The 23,156-nt window shown below is 39.6% G+C and overlaps 1 protein-coding gene across 3 annotated transcripts in view; it reads right to left on the bottom strand.

The window, feature by feature from the left end:
• Positions 1 to 15,388, bottom strand: part of cep170ba (centrosomal protein 170Ba) — a 33,125-nt gene extending 17,737 nt beyond the window's left edge. For 2 of the 3 annotated variants that reach the window (XM_058398909.1, XM_058398910.1), the window contains exons 1-6: positions 15,101 to 15,388; positions 13,462 to 13,597; positions 7,439 to 7,528; positions 3,641 to 3,719; positions 3,175 to 3,233; positions 2,256 to 2,394 (exon numbers count right to left, since the gene is read on the bottom strand). In XM_058398909.1, coding sequence (XP_058254892.1) covers positions 2,256 to 2,394; positions 3,175 to 3,233; positions 3,641 to 3,719; positions 7,439 to 7,528; positions 13,462 to 13,566 — 472 coding nt within the window. In that variant the 5' untranslated portion in view covers positions 13,567 to 13,597; positions 15,101 to 15,388. The remainder of the gene's footprint in view (positions 1 to 2,255; positions 2,395 to 3,174; positions 3,234 to 3,640; positions 3,720 to 7,438; positions 7,529 to 13,461; positions 13,598 to 15,100) is intronic. The other variant, XM_058398911.1, reaches the window with a different exon arrangement.
• Between the last annotated feature and the right edge of the window lie 7,768 nt (positions 15,389 to 23,156).

Raw genomic sequence — 23,156 nt, 5'->3', positions numbered from 1 at the left:
AACCAGCTCGGAGACTGTGGCGTTGAGACTGAACCATGGCTCGGATTGTACAGATTAACAACAATCGTCTCATCTGATCAGGAAAGCAGTCCCAAATCCATTCCCATGGCAACTCCTTTTAAACACTCCTGCACTATTCCACATTACACGGTAAGGTCGCGTTCTGCTTTAGACCAGTATTCTTCCGTCACCTTTCACAGATCCATTGAGCAGCCGCAGAGCTTCCTCCTGACGACTAGCCACATTCAAATGAGGCTCAGAGCAACACCACCTAAGCAACCAAAGTCATGTGAAGCAGACAAGCAAAATATTTTGCGGTGAATTCATAAAGAAACAGCTGGGTTATTATTATTATTTTTTTTTTTTTTAACCAGTGAGTGGCAAAGTCAACAAATCAGGTACCATGAAAGATCACAATCGAGCGTATAAGCCTCAGTTTCACTATCGTACCTGTGATATTCAACATAAGGAATATTATCATACACTCTTCTCAATAATTGTACAGAAGTTCTTTTGTGGTTTTTTTTTTTTTTTTTGCATATCTAATTCATATTCTTGTATTTTAATAAGAATACCAACACTGTGTAAAACGGTTGAAGTAAAATGAGTTACTTAAAGGTCATTCTTATTTATATCTTATTGTAATTTCTAATTTATTTTATTTCAAACTAATATGCTGGGGACCAATAAACAGATGTATTTAGCTAACATTAGGACAGTGCTGTGTTAGAGGAGCCGGGTAATTTTCAGTTAATTTTATTTGCATAGTTCTTTTAACAACGGATATTGTCTCAAAGCAGCTTTACAGAAGTAGAGAAATAGAGAAGGAAAATATATATAAAGTATATATTATATATATATAATAAAGTATAAGTTGGCGAGCAAAAACTCTGGTGATATGAGGAAGAAACCTTGAGAGGAACCAGGCTCAGGAGGGAACCTCATCCTCATTTGAGTGACACTGAACAGTAAATAATATTGTCCTTTCTACAACAGCAATCAAGGACTTATGGGGAACTATTAAGTTCATTATAGACACTAATTCCTTGCTGTTGCAAACTGACAGGTGAAATTTTGTAATTTGGCTATTAGTATTTTAAGACATTAGTGATTTTATGCTACATGTGAAAAGGTTGGGATGATGCCGTGTAAGCATGTTTTTGGAACTTGTGTATCAATGTTTGTAATAAAAACACCATCTTTAACTAGGGCACAATTTTATGTCATTTTTTTGGTTTATGTCATGGTCTATTTTCACCCACAATGCTTTCCAACCACTCGCTGCTGTCGTTTTTTTCTTTAATCCTTTATCCTATCACCTATATCTGAGATTGTTAAACTCTTTCTCCTATTAAACATCAGCACATCAACTAACTTCTCCCAAAACTAATAAAAACACAGCAGCAGCCAATGACACTAATCACTATGATCATAACAAACATTTCAGTATGAAAATATTTAATATAGGTGTTTTTAACATAATACAAAAAGCTACAAACACTAGGTGCTTCCCAAATCGCACACTTGCCCTATTCTACACCGCTGGTGGCTCAAGTGGTTAAGGCTCTGGGTCGTGGACTGGAAGATCGGGGGGTCAAGCCCCAGCACCGCCAAACTGCCACTGCTGGGCCCTTGAGCAAGGCCCTTAACCCTCTCTGCTCCAGGGGCACTGTATCATGGCTGACCCTGCCCTCTGACCCCAAAGAACTTCACTGTAATGTATATGTGACAAATAAAGGCTATTTCTATTGCATTGTGTAGTATAAATAGTCACAGAGAAAATTCCGACATGAAGTACACTTCAAATACCAGGATTACGCACAGCTTTAATCTAAAATATGGCTGAAAAACAAAACTGTGAAATGTTCAACACTTCATGCTCGCAGCTATGTTTATGTGGTGGCAGAGGGGCGGGGCTACCACACACTGAATCTGGGTGAGAAAACTGGTGGTGAACGAGACATCTTACAAATATTTATTAAATTAGTCCATGATTAATTTATCAGCATTATAAAAATGGCACAGTATTCAGTTAAAGCTAGCGGCGTCACATTACGTGTGTTGACACGGAGTTCTCGAGATGATGCTATCCTTCTAAAATGTATACACTAGACCCTAGAGTACATAGTATGTTATTTGGGACACAGCTCCTGTGTAATGATGGAAAATGGTGACAATGTAATAAGAGCACATGCTGACCCGTGATCAGCAGATTAGAGGTAAATGGAGGATGCAGGTGAGGCAGTGGATGTTACCTGTGTTGGATTTGCGCTCATTCTTTTCGTGTTTAGAGAGCAACATGTCTGCAGCGCTGGTCTTCTCATCCACCTGCTCCGTCTTCCTGAACTCCAGAGGATTTACACCCACCTGCAGCTGACTCGTGTACTTCTCATGCTGACATCCAGAAAACACACAAAGCAGCAAGATGAAGAGCGCAAGTGTACGGCATCGTGCTTCAAAAACCGGAAGCAAGCACACTACACACTCACAATTCTCTCTCTCCCTATCTCACACATGCACTCTCTATCTCTCTCTCTCTCACACACACATACTCACACACAAACACAAACACACTCTCTCACACACACACAAACACACTCTCTCACACACACACACACACACACACACTTTCTCACACACACACAAACACACACTCACTCTCTCTCTCACATACACACACACTTTCTCTCACACACACAAACACACACTCTCTCTCCTTCTCTCTCACACACACACAAACACACTCTCTCTCTCACACACACATTCTCACACACAGTCTCTCACTCTCTCTCTCACACACACACTTTCTCACACACACACAAACACACTCTCTCTCCCTCTCTCACACACACACTCACACACAAACACACTCTCTCACACACACTCTCTCTCTATCTCTCTCTCACACACAGTCTCTCACACACAAACACACTCTCTCACACACACAAACACACACTCTCTCTCTCTCACACACACACACTTTCTCTCTCACACACACACTCACTCTCTCTCTCTCTCTCTCTCTCTCTCTCACACACACATACACACACACACACACTCTCTCACACACCTCCCCAAACATGATGTAGAACAGCAGTAATTAACAAGAGAGTGAACCGGATTGACGACTAGCTAGTATTCAGCAAGTACAGACACACACACACTGGCACATACCTTAAGAGCCTCCTCTGGGACTTTGTGTTGGCTCCGCTCCATGATGTAAACATGAGAATGTGAGGAGAGTTAAGATATTACTCAGGCCGTAGCATGAGGCAGCAAACAACAGAAGTGAGCTATAGGATTCAATCAATAAATAAAGAAAAGGATTTATTTGTTTGTTTGTTTTTATATTCTCTATATCACGACTTGTCCAGAATAAAGCTGGGTCTTGTGTAATTTTGTCCTTGGCTGTGCAAACTGGGCATATAAAAATCCCCTCATAATGAAGAAAGGTGCTAAAGCTTGCTAATGTCTGAACAGAATTTCTTGCATGCGCAATCCTTTTTATTATTTTGAGCACAAATGCATTAAGGAGATTTCCTTATCTTAGCACTTTGCAGGATATCAAAGCAGATGTTTAACATTAGCGAATTTATTTTAATGGGAACAGCTGTATTGCTCTTGCACTGAAAAAGGATATCATATCCAAAGCGAACAACATCAGAGAGCTTCAGGGTGATGTAGGTCTGGTCGGGGATGCGAAGATCGTTCACAAATGTCTAGAGAGGGAAAAGGGACACAAACACACACACACAAAGATGTTAAATAAACATGCTTTAATTTACATTATTGAATGGGAGAGCTACAAATGTGCTACTACCCCATCAATAACTCCAAATTATTATTATTATTTATTATTATGAAACCATTAGGCAGAGCTTTATAATGTTATTTCTTCAGAAACTGACCACCGAAGTTATGTATTTCCAACTCATAATGATGTCTTTTCTCTTCTAAATAGAAAGTGGTTAACAAAAAAAGCTTAGTAGTTAAGGTGCTGGACTATTGATCAGAAGGTTGTGAGGTTGAATCCCAGGTCCACCAAGCTGCCACTGCAGGGCCCCTGAGCAAGGCCCTTAACCCTCAATAGCTCAGTTGTATGAAATGAGATAAACTCTAAGTCGCTCTGGATAAGGGCATTTTTCCATTTGTCTGGACAATAGGCTTGTGCAATATAACTAATCATTTCTAAACAATATTACACTGCCATGATATCCAGTAATGTTTACTCTGATTAGATTATATTACCAGACCTGTCATCTGTATACACATTACATAGGAGCTTTAGAATTACTTTCCAAGCTAAAATATATGCCAAAGATATATTACGCAAGTTAAAATATACTCAAAAATATGCCAAAAGAGCATGTTTTTTTTAAAAAAAGGAAACTGACAAACATGTGGAAAGGTCCGTGAAGATGTTTTGAAGCCCCGCCCCCTCCCTCCATCACACATGCAGCTAACAGCAGTTAGCAATGTTTATTAGGAATGCTGCTGAAATAGTTTTGGTAAGAAATGGCTTTCAGTTTTCGGTCAAAATTTTGCTTAAATAAAAATCAACACACAAGTGTCCTATTTGGAGCTTAATAATTATTAAATATTATTTGCGGGGCTGATGATCAGAAAGTGGTTAAATACGCTGTTTTTTCCTTCGGAGCTGCAACAGTAGGCTATAACATAAAGGAGATTAGAGAAATGATTTGTAAAAGTATTTTCTTATAACTGTTTTACCTAAAAACCCACCATTCAGCTGAGTTTTCATGCTTGCCGCAGAAATAATTTGCAATTAACTGCAAATTAGATGGCGTGTGATGGGGAACAAGCCTCCAAATCACTGGCTAGTAGTTTAACTTGACGAACACAACAATATAACAGAACACTCCATTTCAGGTTGAGCAGACATGCAGGAAACTAGAATAGGAGGCGAGGTAATCACTTAATGAAGCCTTGGCAGGATTAAAAGCCGGGTGTGTAAGGCTTGTTTAGAGATGCTTCGGCACCTAGCCTTTGTTCCAGCGAAAGTTAAGTCGAGTTGTTCATCAAGGCGTAAATAGCAGTTAAATAATGGCAGTCAGAAAGGAGCGGAGGAAAAAATAAAGCAAACCAAAAAGCTCAGTGCCCTACTGCTGTTTAATGGCTTTCTTAATGTTTTAAAGTAATACTGACAAGAAAGAAGTGTTACAGGTCCTTTCTGTTACAGAACACACACCCCATCATTGTCTCATCTCTGGTGAATAGTGAATGGTGTTCAAGCAATTGTTAAAACAAAAGGAGGCGGAAATGTCTGGCATGTTTTATTCTTGGAGACAGAAATGCAGAAGAGTTAAGTTCATGTGTCATAAAAAGTTTAGCTTGCACTTAATTTTTTGCCTTAAATGTTTTCAATCAGATTTATTAATAAACTGCAACAAAAACATTTTCTTTGCCATAAATACACTATATTGGCAAAAGTTTTGGGACACCTCTCCAAATCACTGGATTCAGGTGTTGTTTTTCAGGGGTTGGGCTTGGCCCCTTAGTTCCGATGAAAGGCACTCCTAATGCTTCAGCATACCAAGACAATTTGGACAATTTCATGCTCCCAACTTTGTGGGAACAGTTTGGGGATGACCCCTTCCTGTTCCAACATGACTGCACACCAGTGCACAGGTCCATAAAGACATGGATGAGTGAGTTTGGTGTAGAGGAACTTGACTGGCCTGCACAGAGTCCTGACCTCAACCTGATAGAACACCTTTGGGATGAATTAGAGCGGAGACTGCGAGCCAGACCTTCTCGTCCAACATCAGTACCTGGCCTCACAAATGCAGTTCTAGAGGAATGGTCAAAAAGCCCATAAACACTCTCTTAAACCTTGTGGAAAGCCTTCCCAGCTGTTATAGCTGAAAAGGGCAGGCCAACTCCATATTACATTCATGTGCATGTAAAGACAGCTGTCCCAAAACTTTTGGCAATATAGTGCATATTCTGTTCCACAAAACAAAGCAAAAGCATCAGAGCAAGTGTAGCTCCAAACATTTCAGATTCAACTATCTTACTACCAGGAGATCATTTATTTGTTTCAGTCTCCTTGTAGTGTGCATGAATGAACATCTGGGCAACTGCTTTCTGATCTCACACACACCCTAGACACCTATTTCAGACAAACAGGACATGGAAGAACATTCCACACATGCTACTCCGGCTGGTGTGGTGACGCGTGCTGATTACGGGTGCTGAAAGGCATTTAAAAAATCTCTTACAACTGACCGATACCACCTACTACTCACTCAGCACTAATCAATCAATCAATCAATCAATAACGAGCTATTTCACAGAGATAAAACACTGCCTACAACATTTCTGATGTGAGCTGAAGTAAACAGTTCAAATACAAATCACAGACATTTTTCGAGCAGGTTCAACAACCTGAGAAACAAAAACACCTTCTCCTTCCTGGCTTACCCAAAATAAACTTGGACTTGTAATGCACTTCCTGGTCAGATTAATTAGCATGTATGGATGATAGATTATGTGGAAACAATAAGACGAAGCAAAATAAACTGCATGTTAAAAACATATTGTATATCGAACTGATCTGTTAGCACAACATGCAGCTACCTCACAGTTCAACATACTGAGAGACAATTAAGACACTCATAATATCTTATATACAAGAATAATACGTTTTATACATGTTGATGAGAACACTAAAGCTCATAACCAACATAATATTATATCCACACATTGTTATCAGGCATAACATTATGAGCACTAACAGGTGAAGTGAATAACACTGATCTCCTCATCATGGCACCTGTTAGTGGGTGGGATATATTAGGCAGCAAGTGAACATTCTGTCCTCAAAGTTGATGTTTTAGAAGCAGGAAAAATGGGCAAGCGTAAGGATTTGAGCGAGTTTCACAAGGGACAAATTGTGATGGCTAGACGACTGGATCAGAGCATCTCCAAATCTGCAGCTCTTGTGGGGTTCCCAGTGTGCAGTGGTCAGTATTTATCAAATGTATCCTTTAAGTCCTGTAAATATCCTTTTAGCCCTGTATGTAGCGAGGCATGGCCCATGGAGGGCCACAGCACACATTCAGGGATCTAGTGGAGTCCGTGCCTTGACGAGTCAGGGCTGTTTTGGCAGCATAAGGGGGACCAACACAATATTAGGCAGGTGGTCATAATGTTAAGCCTGATCTGTGTACATCAGCTAGCACTTTTTAGTAGTCAATAATGCTTTCAGCGAGCCAGAATATGGGACATGGCACATACACTGGAGTTTCCACATATTTGGCGCAACCCATCAAACCCATTTGCACATATTTGATGTAACCCACTAATAAATTTAGCACTTCTCCACCTCTAAATCATTTACACAATCCAATTAAACTACCTAATGCCACAAACACACACAAAATGCAGATGATGTGTGTCTTCCACATGAACTCACCCCATTAAGACTGCCCAGGTCTTTAACAAGGTGCTCGTCTGTGGCCGGGTCATAGTTGATGACAGCATGCTGTTTGTCCACACTGCGAGACTGTGGAAAAAAAACAAACAAAAAAAAACACAACACGGCTTAGTAACTCGCCATATTTTAAAGATCAACTAACTGAAAAACACAAGAGACATTCTGTAGATAATATTTGACCACGTGTGTGTGTACACCTGACCATCACACCAGCATCCTGTGTCAGATTTATTCCCCTCCCTTACGCCACTAATCTGGAAAGGCTTTCTGGTTGAATTTGGCACATAGCTGTGGGGATCTGTGTGCATTCAGCTGCAAGAGCTTTAGTGTGGTCAGGCACTGATGAAAACAAGAAAGTCTGGTGTTTCAGTTCATCCCAAAGGTGTTGAGATCAGGGGTCTGTGCAGTTCCCTCCAACCATAACACACCATGTCTACATGGAGAGAGCTCACTGCGTGCACGTTGGGACACTGTCATGCTAATAAGGGCCTTTTAGTTTGCGTGAAGAGAAATCCTATTGCTTTGGCATACTAAAAATTGTGTTTCCAGCTTTGTGGCAAAAAAACTGGGGAAGAACCACGTGTGTGTGATGGTCAGTGTAGTGGGGTTGTAAACTGGCAGACTGGGGCTTGATGTGAACCAAGAATGTAGTTTGAACAGAGCAGTTGAAAGGGAGGGTGGGCACACAGAGAGAGAGAGAGAGAGAGATAGAGAGACACAGAGACAGAGAGAGACAGGGAGGGACAGGGAGAGAGCAGGATGTTTAGATGTTTATCTGGACATGTTAGATGTTAATCTGGACATTTCTAAGCAAGGAATTTTATTCAAACATGTCTGTTATAATAAAATAAATGCTATGATCTACACGCTACAAATGCACAACCAGATAAAAAGCAGCATGCAATTACACAAGAGATCAACAAGTGATAAATGGAAATATTCATTTCCTGTTGAAACTTCAACAAAGGAATTCAGAGTATCAGCAGCTGTCTAGAGGAAAGACGTGCAGTCAACGACACGGTTTGATTCGCGTTATCTTCCGTAGGCTTATCTTCCACACATCAAGGGAAAGCTGTGCTCCGAAGCCCAACTCATTTGCAGCCTCATTAGAGCTCATCAGAGACGCCTGTGTGAGTTTGTGGTCAGAGCCAAGGGAAGCACACACAGCTCTGAAACATCCTCGACCTTCTGCTTACCATGTCCTACTTATTGTCCTGCACTTTAAAAAGCAGAACAATGGAATGAATAGAAGCTTTTCTGCCATTTAATACTGCCCTACATTGATATGTGCTTCCAGTAATGAGTTACTCACTTTATTAAAAAAAAAAAAATTAATTAATTAAAAAATAAATAAATAAAAAACAAGTAAACTTATTTAAATGTGATTTACAGCACTCAGACTTTTTGGGTACAAGTCTACCATCTCAATTCATCTATTTTATTCCACTCTTCCTTTAAGGAATTGTCCAGCACACAGCCCTCTTCAAGTAATTCTCCAGGTTTTCCATAGGATTTAGATTTGGGCCATTCCAAAACACTGATCATCACCTAAAGCCATTACTTGGTTGAATTTCTTTCCTCTATGTCTGAAATGTCATACTACAATCTGTACACTATATACTCTACTGTCCTTTGTATGAATTTTGTCTTTTGTCGTCTCTTGTCCATCTTGAAAAATGTTCCTCATCAAGCGTCAGTGCCTGCTAGCTCTTCCATTATGTAATCAAAGCTGCGAGTGCTGAGTGCATGAAGTGTCCAACATTCCACACTTTGGTTTTTTTTTTTTCCTCCCCCGGGATGGATAAATACATCATCCGGGCACTTGAAGTGAACTTCACTGCTCACACTATTTATAGTATACAACTTATCGTGTAGGCAGATGAGATATTTCTTCATCTTCAGCTGTGTATCTGCAGGTTCAAGTTCACCTATCCCCCAAGATCCTGACCGGTTTTTACCGCTGCATTACTGAGAGAATCTTGATGAGCTCCATCACAGTGTAGTATGGCATCTCCACAGCGTGTGAAAGGAAATCTCTGCAAAGGGTGGTGAAAACCACCCAAGGCATCATCGGCACCCGGCTACCTGATAATATTGAGTCTCTTCACTGCAGCAGATGTCTGTGCAGAGCACACAAAATCACCAAGGTCTCCTCCCACAAACTGTTCAACCTCCTTCCATCCATGAAGAGATACCGGACCATCCAGCAGGTTCAGGGCCAGTTTTTTCCCCACAACCATAAATCTACTGAACTCTACACTACACTGCTTGGACACTCATGTGTCACTAACACTTTACTGCCTGTAAACACTGTCCACTCTGTACCTTCTACTACATCTGCTCAGTATAATATGATTATAATTTACAAAATTAACTCATAGATTACCCCCCTAGTTTATCTCTCTCTCTCTCTCTCTCTCTCTCTTATATATATATATATATATATATATATATATATATATATATATATATATATATATACATACACTATATTGCCAAAAGTATTCGCTCACCTGCCTTGACTCGCATATGAACTTAAGTGACATCTCATTCCTAATCCATAGGGTTCAATATGACGTCGGTCCACCCTTTGCAGCTATAACAGCTTCAACTCTTCTGGGAAGGCTTTCCACAAGGTTTAGGAGTGTGTTTATGGGAATTTTTGACCATTCTTCCAGAAGCGCATTTGTGAGGTCACACACTGATGTTGGACGAGAAGGCCTGGCTCTCAGTCTCCGCTCTAATTCATCCCAAAGGTGTTCTATCGGGTTGAGGTCAGGACTCTGTGCAGGCCAGTCAAGTTCATCCACACCAGACTCTGTCATCCATGTCTTTATGGACCTTGCTTTGTGCACTGGTGCACAGTCATGTTGGAAGAGGAAAGGGCCAGCTCCAAACTGTTCCCACAAAGTTGGGAGCATGGAATTGTCCAAAATGTCTTGGTATGCTGAAGCATTCAGAGTTCCTTTCACTGGAACTAAGGGGCCAAGCCCAGCTCCTGAAAAACAACCCCACACCATAATCCCCCCTCCACCAAACTTTACACTTGGCACAATGCAGTCAGACAAGTACCGTTCTCCTGAGTTGCTGTCGTTCCCAAACACTTCCACGTTCTTATAATACAGCTGACAGTTGACTGTGGAATATTCAGGAGCGAGGAAATTTCACGACTGGATTTGTTGCACAGGTGGCATCCTATCACAGTTCCACGCTGGAATTCACTGAGCTCCTGAGAGCGACCCATTCTTTCACAAATGTTTGTAAAAACAGTCTGCATGCCTAGGTGCTTGATTTTATACACCTGTGGCCATGGAAGTGATTGGAACACCTGATTCTGATTATTTGGACGGGTGAGCGAATACTTTTGGCAATATAGTGTATATATATATATCTGTATGTGAACTGATTGGTATTTGAAGCTATCCATGATTCCTTCTGCCTTGATTAGAGGAGAGGAGGAGAAGCAGCTCCGGCTGAGGAGAAGCAGCTCTATAACACGATGCTGCCACCACCATGCTTCACCATGGGGATGATGTTCTTTGGTGTTGTTTTTTCCACACATTTCAGAATGTTGTTTTTCTCGTGAGAACAGGATTTGGCTAGTCATCCTACCCCAGATATGTGAAAAGTGAAGAATATAAGAGATTCTTGACTTCTGAGGGGTCAGCCTGCTCTTCTAAACATTACTGTGAGGTCGCATTTTCTTCACTTGTTAATGATGAGAGAAGAAAGGTTTTGGAAATTCTACTAATTGATTCCTGCAAATGCTTTTACACAGTTTGGGTTCAGCAGTCGAATGAAAGAAAATCCCCCAGCACTGGGTTGTTGATCATAGGGTTGTTCTGAATAGCCAAGTGCAGCAATTTAGTCTAAATTTAGCTTAAACAATTTACCTCATTCGAGATATTTCAGCTTGTCGCTAAAAACAAACAGGAGCTTCATGTTTCATGTATCTGAACCACAGTTGCTATCAGAGTTCTGGTGCATTGTTTCATGTATTGACGTTATTTAGCAAAACCAAAACACATACCACTGTTCACCTAGGCATAAAGAATGAGCACTTGGAAAAAAAAATAGAGATAATAATAATAATGGAGAGGCTGAGGTTTGAGTAACAGTGAACACAGGCGTTCCTGACAGTAAACAGGATGAGTTGCTGTTGTTTTTTTAAATTCAGCTAACCTATGTGGTGAGGAACACATTATAATCTAACCACAGAAAAAAAAATGAAATGAATAAACAGTTTTAAAAGCCAGAGCAGTTTCCAGTGGCTTACACAGAAAAGGGAAAAAGGGGGGCTGTAAAAGAGAAAGAGAGAGAAAGAGAAATAGAGAGAAAGAGAGAGAGAGAGAATGTGTAAGAAAGAAAAAAGAAAGAAAGAGAGAGAGTATATGTGTAAAAGAGAGAGAGAGAGTGTTAAGGAGAGAGGGGGGGGGAGAGAGAGAGAGAGAGAGAGAGAGAGAGTGTTAAGGAGAGAGAGGGGGGGAGAGAGAGAGAGAGAGAGAGAGAGAGAGAGAGAGAGTGTTAAGGAGAGCGAGAGAGAGTTTCTATAGGCTGCTATCAGGTGCTTGCAGTAGAAATGCTGACACAGTGGAAGTTACAGTTCTCCCCCATGTAGAAGGTTACTGGAGAACAATCACAGCCGATTGTGGGCTTTCACTCCAGTACAAACATCAGTCACAAAAATCACACAAACACAATGTTGTTGTACATGACTCAACCCAAAGCAATGAGCAATCACCACTTTAGACTGGTTCAGTAGTACACTGTTCATACGCAGTGTGTCCAGTACACCAGTGTCATGTCTCTCCACACACTCCTGTACAGTGTAGTGGAGCTGTGTACTGACTGATGATGGAGATGTGTGTGGCACTTTTCTGTGTCAGCACTGGATACAGTAAACATCTGTTGCAGCCAAAAATGCAGAGGGTTTGTGTGTGTGTGTGTGTATGTATGTGTGTGTGTGTGTGTGTAAATCTACTTAAGCTGGTGAAACTGCGAGCACAGGATTCTGCTTTTAAACTCTTTTCAGTGAAAACGCATATGTACTTGCTTTCTATGAGCGCTCTACTCATGCTCCACACATGTGAACTGAAGACGGCTTCGGATGAGCGTGTGTCGCGACGTCACACGACACGTCTGGGCCCAAATCTGTGAGAAAATCTGGTAATTGTGGACAATTGCAAGCTCTGATTTTGCTTGAATGCCTGCGATCGCTAAATCCTGGAGGGACTGCAGTAAAGATCCGCATCATGATAACCTACTTAAAGGTGGACTTGAACTTTAGAGGCACTGAGTGGATGGGATCATGTGATCGCTTGGGACCTCTGACAACAAGGAAAACCAAGCCAGCTTAATTTCTAAAGTGTCCACTTCGGCTAGAGTTTTATCTGCTGTGTCCAAAATTTGTTTAAGCCCACTGGCTCTCTACCTTTTTTTTTTGGTCGATGATATAAACCTTTTTATTTTAACAGCTAGAGCTTCTTTTTTGAACCATTGCCAGGCATTAAATACAAATTTTGTATGCCACAAATCCCTCTGAGATCTAATCCTACTGCCCTCCAGCTCTCTGGCAAACTTTTATGCATCAGAGACTGCAAGAAAGGTTATCCATGTGCTACTTTCACACACACAGCGACTTAATCACTACAATTGCTGTACTATGGAGTCGGCAGTAGCTGGTTGCCATAGTAACAATAATGTTAATCAGTAGGCGATGCGACTAGCATTCCATTTAACAACAAATCAGTCATCTTGGTGCTAAACTGAAACACTCTGGAGTGATTTGGTGTTTGCGTATAAAATTCAGCATTGTATATCTGCATCATATCATACGAGGCAAAGGAGAGGCAGCGTGTGCTCTTTTGCCACGGATCAGAACTCAATAATGGTGGGTTGTGTTTTCAATTCCATCACTGGACCCCATGGTACAGAGTTTGAGAGCGAGATACAGTGTGTGTGTGTGTGTGTGTGTGTGTGTGTGTGTGTGTGTAGGATCTCACCTGCAGCATCAGCTCGCAGTCCTCCCGGCCAACGAAGATCATCTCTCGTGGCAAACGGTGCCGTGTGCCCGAGCTGCTCACCAGGAACCACGAGGTCACACTCATCTTCACACACGTTACCAAATACTATATCATCCTACACAGCAAAGACACAATTGTTAGAGAAAGAATGAACACCAGATTTTTTTTTTTACATACAAAGTACTTGCAATTGTTACAGGGACAAAAGCAAGTCATTCCTGTAAAGCCTTAAGCCTGATGAGGACATAAGAGGTCATTTATTTCCGTTGGTCTGAGTCGCAGTATTTCAGGTTCATTCCTGTGTGAAACGTCACTGCAGGCTCTCGAGCAAAACTTTCAAAAATAATGAACGACAAGAAAGCAGACAGTTTTGATAAAGCCAGTCTGAGTCAAAGGAAATAAAACTACCCAGTTTGTTCTGACCAGTTACCAGCCACCAAAACACATACAGATCAAACTGGTAGACCAGTGTTACCAAAAGGTGTACCAGTGCTTTCTCTTCACTTAAATGTTTGAGATTTTTGTCATACATATACACATTATATATATACATTATATATACATATATACATTATATATACATATATACATTATATATACATATATACATACACATATATACATTATATATATATATATATATATATATATATATATATATATATATATATATATACACATATATACATTATATATATATATACATATATACATACACATATATACATTATATATATATATACATATATACATATACATATATACATTATATATACATTATATATACATATATATATATATATATATATATATATATATATATATATATACATAAATAAGACACAAAGTAGACAGATAAGTTTATGAACTAAATAAGGATTTCTATCTACCATGGTGTCCCAGTTTGAGCAGCTCAGCCTGGGTTATGGCGGCTGTTCAATCAGACTTCAATCAGCAGGTTAACTAGATAACTGACATTTCAGACAAAATTTATTCTCTTTTTTAACGTAAATGTAGCCTAAACCTAGCACCAAAGACTAAAGTAAACCCCTGATTTTATCTGCAGTCTAATTAATACAGAGCTCGTGTACTTGTGCGTTAGTTAATAGTAGACCTGGGCTGTGTCCTAAACCACACACTAACGCACTAAACCATATCGCGCGGGGACAGGTGGTAATCATGGGTGACGTCATGTTTGCGGCAGACTATTTAGTATAGGATTATGCGGTTTAGGACGAAGCCGGTCGTCTCTCTCTCCCTGTGTGTGTGTATATATATATATATGAGAACATCCTGGTTTCCAATTTGATTATCTGCTTTGAATCCACAGGAAGTTGCTCTGAGGCACAAAGTCTCTTCTCTTCCAACACAAGCTGTGTTTCAGAGGACAAGTGACTTTTCGTTTGAAGTTAAATTCAATATATTTTATGAGAGATAAACGAGGCAGCTGTCGATATGAGGAATGGCTCGCCTCATACAGCTAGCGTAGCTAAACGCCGAGGCTTAGCTTTCAGACAGAAATGAACACTACAAATTTCCTCCTCCTCGTCCATCCTCTTAACAAGTTTAAAATAAAAAATAGTTCTGTCTAAATGCCAGGCCACACTATACTACTTACCCACAATGAAGTTTCAGGGACGAGGGAAAGTGTTGTAGTCAGGGTTCAGCAACAGGAAATGAGTGAAGTCCAAAACGACTCTGACTTTGACATTCCCAAATATCCACATCGTCACAGATCTCCCATTATACACCGTGACACTTCAAAACCCGAGCTAAATTTTCGGTAAATTCAAGAAATTAAACGTACAGTTCAAAAGCCGTTGTCATCCAGGTGGATCAAACTAACACACACACACCCTCCCTTCACAGACAGGAGAGCAGCGAGTTCTCCCAGCTCCGCCACTCAGCTCTACCCTAACTCCAAGGTTGCCAGATTTCCAAACCTCTACATTCCCACAACTGTAACCACTGTAACTAATTTCCAACCACATCACAATTGTATATACAATATATATATATATACTGGTTTTGTAACCGAGTTTTAAATATATATATATATATATATATATATATATATATATATATATATATATATATATATATATATATATAAAACTCGGTTACAAAACCAGTTATGAAATGATAAAGGCATACAGGTTCATTGTATGAAGTTCATAAGCATTTTCATATGGAGGTTGGCCAAATAATACATTTCTGTACACAGTATGGCTTTATGAAGGCCAACATGTTAATTTGACCAATATAAACATTTAAAGTGAATTAACCAAACAGTAATATGAAATCATTTGGTATAGACATAGTTGCTACAAACTTCTTCCTTGTGGCCATCATTCTATCAATTATCTTACTATCGAATATCTTGCAGATATTATATTAGTAGTATTAGTAGTAGTGGAAGTATTGGGATGCATCAGTACTGCTATTGGGCATCACCACCATTCATGATACTATGTGATGTAAGTCTAATTTACTTTGATGAACAGATGAGCAATTTCAAAGCAAAACTCTGCTCTATGAAAACATTAAGATGTGGTACTGCAGCATCTTCCTACAATACATGTAAACCGATTAAACCATCCTATCGGGTTTAGTATAGATCACAAGGCAGCTGATGGGAATGTGCAAAGCATTAATACTGAGCATGGTCACTAAAATGATTGACATGCTTATTCAGAGCAACTTACATTCATCTCATTTATACAACTGAGCAGTTGAGAGTTGAGGGCCTTGCTCATGGGCACAGCAGTAGCAGCTTGGTGATTTTCCTGAGTGTGTTAACATGCAATTATTACTCACTGATACTGTTCTGATAAGGCTCTGAGCACTTAGGTCATCCAATCTCATGCTCTCTATTAAAGATAACATAGCACCTTAAACATTAAACTCAGCACAAGGCACTTATTGCACATGGCAGCAACTAGCACAGAGCAGAAGAAAATGTTTGATGGCTCTCCAGAGTCATTAGCAGTAAATAGGTATTCCTGCAGTATCTGTATTGGTATTATTGAGTACTCTTATTATTATTATTATTATTATTATTATTATTATTATTATTATTATTATTATTATTATTATTATTATAGTACATGAAAAATAGTGAATAGAATCAACGCAACATTACTTTATTCAGGGTCAGTAAATGGAAGAAAATACCTTAATAGCTGACCAATCTGGCAACCCTATTCTCCACCTTGGCAGGTTGCTCCTGATGACGCCATTGAAACAGACTGAGGTACTTGTCCATGTGGGGCTAAAGGCAGGAAAATCCAGATCTATAGATTATACACAGGCTAAATCTGTGTGTGTGTGTGTGTGTGTGTGAGAGAGAGAGAGAGAGAGAGAGAGAGAGAGAGAGATGCACTGTTTTGTAGCTGAACCTCAAAGGTTTCAGACTTTTCCATTGATTCATGTCCAGTAACAAGATGGAAATGTACTCTGACCAAGCTGAAATGAATAGGAAGCAAAAGTGGAGACATAAACAACTTTTTATTTGTTTTTGTTTCGTTTTACTTAAAAGATGTCATTAAAATCTGTCTTGTATTACTTTTTGGTCCTGTCCTCAAATACAGTATATGAGCACGAGGAAAGTGTAAGGCACAGTAGTGTGTCTCAAAGACACTTAGACAAGTTAAAGTTTATTAAAAGAACCTAATGTGATCTACATCAAGTGGAAAACTCATGTGATTTCCGAATATGGAGCTAAAATATAATACAAATCCTAATCACAGCTTATGGGTTTTAATGTTTTAATGTAACCTCTTTAATATAAGCAGGATTAGATAATATATGTAAGGAATATAATAGACAGGGTGTGCTGATGTAGGACAGGACGGTGTAATGTGGCTTGACACAAACCATAGATGATCATTTGGCAATACCAGCATATTACAATGTTTTATTCCTTTTACACCACAGGGATTAGCCAAGAAGTACCATTTTTAATTTATTAAATCGAAGTAGAAAGCTGTATTATCATATACAAGCCTACAGCAGAATGAAATATTGTTTTCCACGGCCTTGGAACGACGTTACAGCCTGTGGAAACAGCGAACACACCCGACAGCACGTAGTACAACATATACGCTGAGCAGGAATCTGTACAATACCATTAACACAACACAATAACAATGTTCAATAGGTTCACAACACAACCTGCATGAACATCACATTATGTGTCTATTTACCTTTAATACTGTGGAACATCTGATATTGTGACACCTGAGATTTAATAAGTAAGGATTAACCTATGGCTATGATCATGCTGTTATATGAAAATAATGCACACTGGTTTGATAGGGATGGGAAACTGGGACTTATTAGCCATATTATTATGATGCGTTCTTTATCCAACGGCTTTATCTTGGTCAGGGTTGTTGTGGATTAAAATGACATTTGTTTTTATTTTGGGAACTAGAAGTCATTAAGCAGCTACAAAAAAAATCTCTCAACGCTGACTGTAGGAGTTCAGGGTTTATGGGGTGGGTTAGAATAATTGTAAAAAGCATACAGGATCCAAACAGTTCAGCATACACTTCAAATCTGAACACAAATGCCCCCAAATGGTGTACAGTCATATCTATAAGATCAATATGCAACCAAGGAAGTATAATGTATAACTTTTTGGTTAAAAAGTTAACCATTACAAGGCTAGCATGAGTGAGGCGATTCTCTGTGAGTTCATGTAAATGCATGCTTATGGAGTGTGTTTAATAACTACACAAATAAAAAGTTATGTTTTGTTGCTTAGAATGGTTTTTTTTGTTAGGTATCTACTTTGTGATGTTTGTACGCTTCCTACACTACCAGTTCCTGAATCCCTCAGGAAGTTTGAGGGCATGAAGGCTTAGTGCTTAGCACACTTGCCCCACACCTCCAGGGATAAAGTTTAAGTTCACATATCAAGTTTAAGTTCACATCTCCGCCCTGTGTGCGTGGAGTTTTCATGTTCTCTCCATGCTTAAGGGGTTGCCTGCTGGTACAAAGATACCTGTTATAGGTTGAGAGGAATCTCTAAATTGTTTGTAGTGTGTGAATGGGGGAGTGTGTGTATGATTTGTGCCCTGTGATGGGTTGGTACCCTGTCCAGGGTGTCCCATACTTTGTGCCTCTATGCCCCTGGGACAGGGTCCAGGTTCTCCATGACTTTGATTAGGATAAGTGGTATAGAGAATGGTTAGATGGATGGATTGGCTAGATTAAAAATAATGATTTCTGCATGAAACAACAAGTTCAACAAGTGCAGATGTTTGGCATTCTAGGTGTCAGTTTGTTGACATCTGCATCATTTTCACTCCCTTCATCCTCAAGTACTACAAGTTAGATAGGCACTTATTATGGGCACTTTTTTCATACCATCTAGTCAAGCTACTCACAGTTGAGATCTGCTGAATCCACTGGCTAATCCATTACAGACAGACTTCCAGCTGACTGCTTCTGCAGACTGCTTCTGCTTCTGGTTTTTGGGTCATTGTCTTGTGGTTGGATGAAATTGTCTCCACAAGTGGCATCCACAGGACATGGCACAGTGTTGCAAAATGAATCTTCAAAGATTCCTTTAACCTTGTCAAGTCCTCCTCCAGCATCTTTTCATTTGCTCTGCACCTCTGTGATATAAAAAAAAGGCCCATAAACTAAGATTAGTCTTTCCATAACACTATTTTCCACCCAATCATTATCCATCTAGTGTCTGTATTCTTTTGCCCATTTAACATTTCCGTTTATTGGCCAGTCGTAGATATGGCTTTTTCTTTGAAACTCTTCCTAGAAGGCCAGCATCCCAGAGTCCTGGTCCGTGCACTGTTGAAGAGGAGGCTGGTGTTTTTTTCAGGTAATATTTAATGAAGCTGCTTGCTGAGGACCTTGTAAGGTGTCCTCCTGTAGAGTTATGCATCAGAGCTGATCTGTGGAGACAGTAGAACATACCTATCTTTAATTTCTTGACAATTTCTCGCCTTCCTTTCTCAAAACAACAAAAGACAGACAAGTTTCAGATGAAAGCTCTTTTGTTCTAGTCATTTTGAGATCGTAATCAAACCCACAACTGCTGATGCTCCAGATATTCTAGTAGCTTACTTCCTTAAAGAGCACAGGGATTTTTAGCTGTGCTAACTTTTTTTTTTTTTAATCCTAGCTTTTGTTTCGCGCAGGGTCCGCTGTTTTTAACGGATGATTTGATCCGCATGATTTGGCACAGGTTTTACACCGGATGTCCTTACTGTCGCAACCCTCCCATTTTTATCCGGGCTTGGTTGGCACCCTGCCCAGGAATCGAACCCGGGCTGCGGCAATGAGAGCGTGGGATCCTGCCGCTGCGCCACCAGGAGGCCCTTAGCTGTGCTGACATAATTGTGCACAATATAATTTCTTATGATGAATTAGCCTTTTTACACCGTAACACAATGCACCATTCGACCACAGGATTTGCTGGTTGTGGATATTCCATTAACAAGCAGCTGTTTCTAGCTATAATAGTCATTTACAACATTAACTCTTTCTACAAGAGGCCTGTTTTGGGGGTACCCATGTTTAGCCCTAAATTTATTTGTGATGTTACACTCCACAGCAGTGGTTACTGGCTCATATAAACAGGCTTATAATAAAGTATTTCTTTTCTTTCCTAGTCTACTACCTATAGGTTTAAATGTTCTTATTTCATTGTCAGTTGTATACACTGTTTTACTAACAAAAAGGCTATATCTGTGTTGTCTTTCTACCAGAGTTTTTGCAGAAAGGTGTCAATTGTTTGTCCAGCAGAGTGCTTTCAAACCTCTACTACTACTACTACTCTACATACAGAAACCCAACCTTGTCTTGACTCATCTCTTAACAAACTTGTGGCCATTAAAATAATTCAGTTGTTTATACTGATTGATAATGTCCATTAAGTTGCTGGCAGAACAGAATGCTAGTGTACTGCGAGTAAGGGTTTAACCAGGGGTGTCCAGTCTTATCAGGAAAAGGCCAGTGTGGGTGCAGGTTTTCATCCCAACCAAACAACCACCACAACAGAGCCTACTGAAAGCCAAGATCAGCTGATTAAACAGGTGGAATCGGCTGCTTGACTGAAAAACCTGCCCCCACTGACCCCTTGTTGATCTGATTGAACACGCCTGATCTGTATTTCTGATCAATTTAATGGTATTTTAATTAAAAAATAATAGTAATTGTCTTTCAGAAGCCAACCCATTTCAAACCTTTAAATGGAAATGAATATAAAGACAGTATAGAAAGACAATAATTTGGCAGAAAAGGGGTGAAATCAAAAGATTATTGAATGATCACATATCTAGTCCAAAGCAAAGCAACTCCCACCAAATACCAACATGAAAATGAAGACATAGTATGGATGACGGAGAACGAGGCATTTCTGAATGCAGATAGTTAAAAAAAAATTTCTTCCTGAAGATGATTATTAGTTAGCTCTAGATTCTGCAAAACACCAATTGTTTCATAGAGGCATTAGTGGTATAGTGGTAGAGAAGTGGTAGCTCTAGAGTTACCTGACTGCCATTTTCCAGAGGGCTGTACTTACTCCTTGGATTATTGGATAATGTCCTTTTTTTTAAAACTAATAAAATGATTTTATAATCAATCAATAAATAAACAACCTAGCTGCTGTTCATCAGTATGATCAGAATAATGCATGGGGATTGTATGCAAGCCACCGGCAAGTCCAGCTTTACCAACCGGGAGCATGGTCATACTTGTTTATCAGATAAACAAGGGTTATGCAATATTATCCACTAAGCATTAGGAAGCCCCAAGCAGGCAGGAACACACCCGGTTCCAGTTGCATAATCAGCTGGTCTTCAAACGACTGGTCAAGTGGATCAGGTGCAGCAGCACTGTGTTGAGAAACCTGACACTGATGATGGGTAGAGAAAGACTAGATAATTGTGCATAGAAGATGAGCTATAGTCTCTAAATGTACCTCTACAAAAGAGGAGAAATAAGGTAGGAGTGGGAAATAAAGTGACCCGAGTCAATGTTTCGCTTTACACAAATGGACTAAAGACTTAAATCCTCACCAAACTTCAATTAGCACTTTAAAAATAAATAAATAAACAAATCCTTGACTTGGTTCCCCAAGCAGGGGTTTTTAGACTGATGGTACTCAAGTGTGTTTTTGCTTGAGATGACGAAGCACTTCTGGATGAATGCAAATGCTAAATGGCATAAATGTAAATATTCAGAACTGGAGTACGCATACTGTTACTTCACTAAAGATGATTACTCAGAGGACTCTTTTTAGCATCAGAGATACGACTAAATTTCCCTGTAACCTATTTAAACGTCACTTCTTTTTTTCTCCAGATTTCTATCCTTTGCCAAGTCATTTAATGATGATTGATGCAAATCATTTAATATTGTGGAACATCCATGAGACAAAATAGTTCCTGTTATTACATACAGTCTAACGATTACAGTTTAAACACACGTTTCTTCACCCGCCTCTTTTTTTCTCTTCTGTCTTGAAGTGAACCGAACAGACAGAAATTCAGCTTATGATGGTTAAAAGAGAAATTGCCCCCTTCCCTCCATTTGGCCTTATTGGACAAAAAGGACACATAAGAACGAATGCTATTCACAGACTTTAGTTCAGCATTCAACACAATCATTGACTGGAAAGCTGAGCCCCAACACCTCCCTCTGCAACAGGATTCTGGACTTCCTGACTCGAGTCAGTCTAGGTAGAGCACAGTTTATCTAAACACTGAGCACTGGTGCCCTACCATGTACTAGTCCTGCACTGTCAGTTATTGTACTGTTTGCACACTTGCCCTCATGCTAGATCATGCTTTTTTGGCTTGAATTGAACGTGAAAGTGCTCCATTATGAGGATTCTGCCAAGACTGTTAAAACTGGAGACTCCTTCCATCATCACATTTAATAGCCTCTTTACAGAAGGCTTGACCATTGCTTTTGCTCTGTTAAAGAATACATTTAAAATTCAGTTATTAATCACCGAGTTACTAGAGGCACTAGAATTAATATAAAACTGTGATTTTGGCACATCTGATGTTATGGAACTTTAATCAACACTTTCTGACCAATCAGATTCAACATTTACATCTCTGGCATCTGGCAGACGCTCTTATCCAGAGCGATTAGTGCTTTAAAGTCTCTATTAATGAATATATTAACACTGGTTCAAATAGGTCACAGACAGGATACCATTAGCCTAAAAACGGAGTTGCGTTTTATATACAACATAAAACATAAAAACAGAGCCAGTTTAAGTGTTTCAGGAAGAGGTAGGACTTTGAAGACAGCGAGTGACCCGGCTGTACGGACATCTAGGGGATTCAAGCACTGTGATCTAAGCAGCTTAATCAGGTTTCTCCTGATAAAACCAAACCAGGTCTAGGCAGCTGTGGAGAACATCAGGAGTGCAGTGTACATCCAACATCAGCTCTGTCTCATCACTCTCGTGTACGTCCCCTGTGCCCTGAAATGATCCATCAACACTTTTAGCCAAACTTTTGTTTTTTTTTATTATTATTATTTGCTCAATTCCACAGAAAAAAATTGAAGCCATATAAACAGATGTGCGTACAAAGTTTATATTACTTGTATACTAAAGTTTGTGTCTTAGAGAGTAGAGGAAAGGCAGCTGAAAAGCAAAATATCTCCCCATTTAAAACAAACAAACA

This window comes from Hemibagrus wyckioides, linkage group LG09 (genome assembly GCF_019097595.1).
Source record: "Hemibagrus wyckioides isolate EC202008001 linkage group LG09, SWU_Hwy_1.0, whole genome shotgun sequence".
In the NCBI taxonomy this organism is placed as follows: Eukaryota; Metazoa; Chordata; class Actinopteri; order Siluriformes; family Bagridae; genus Hemibagrus; species Hemibagrus wyckioides.
Note: the sequence above shows the minus strand (reverse complement) of the source record. Positions and strands in the feature narration are given on the sequence as shown.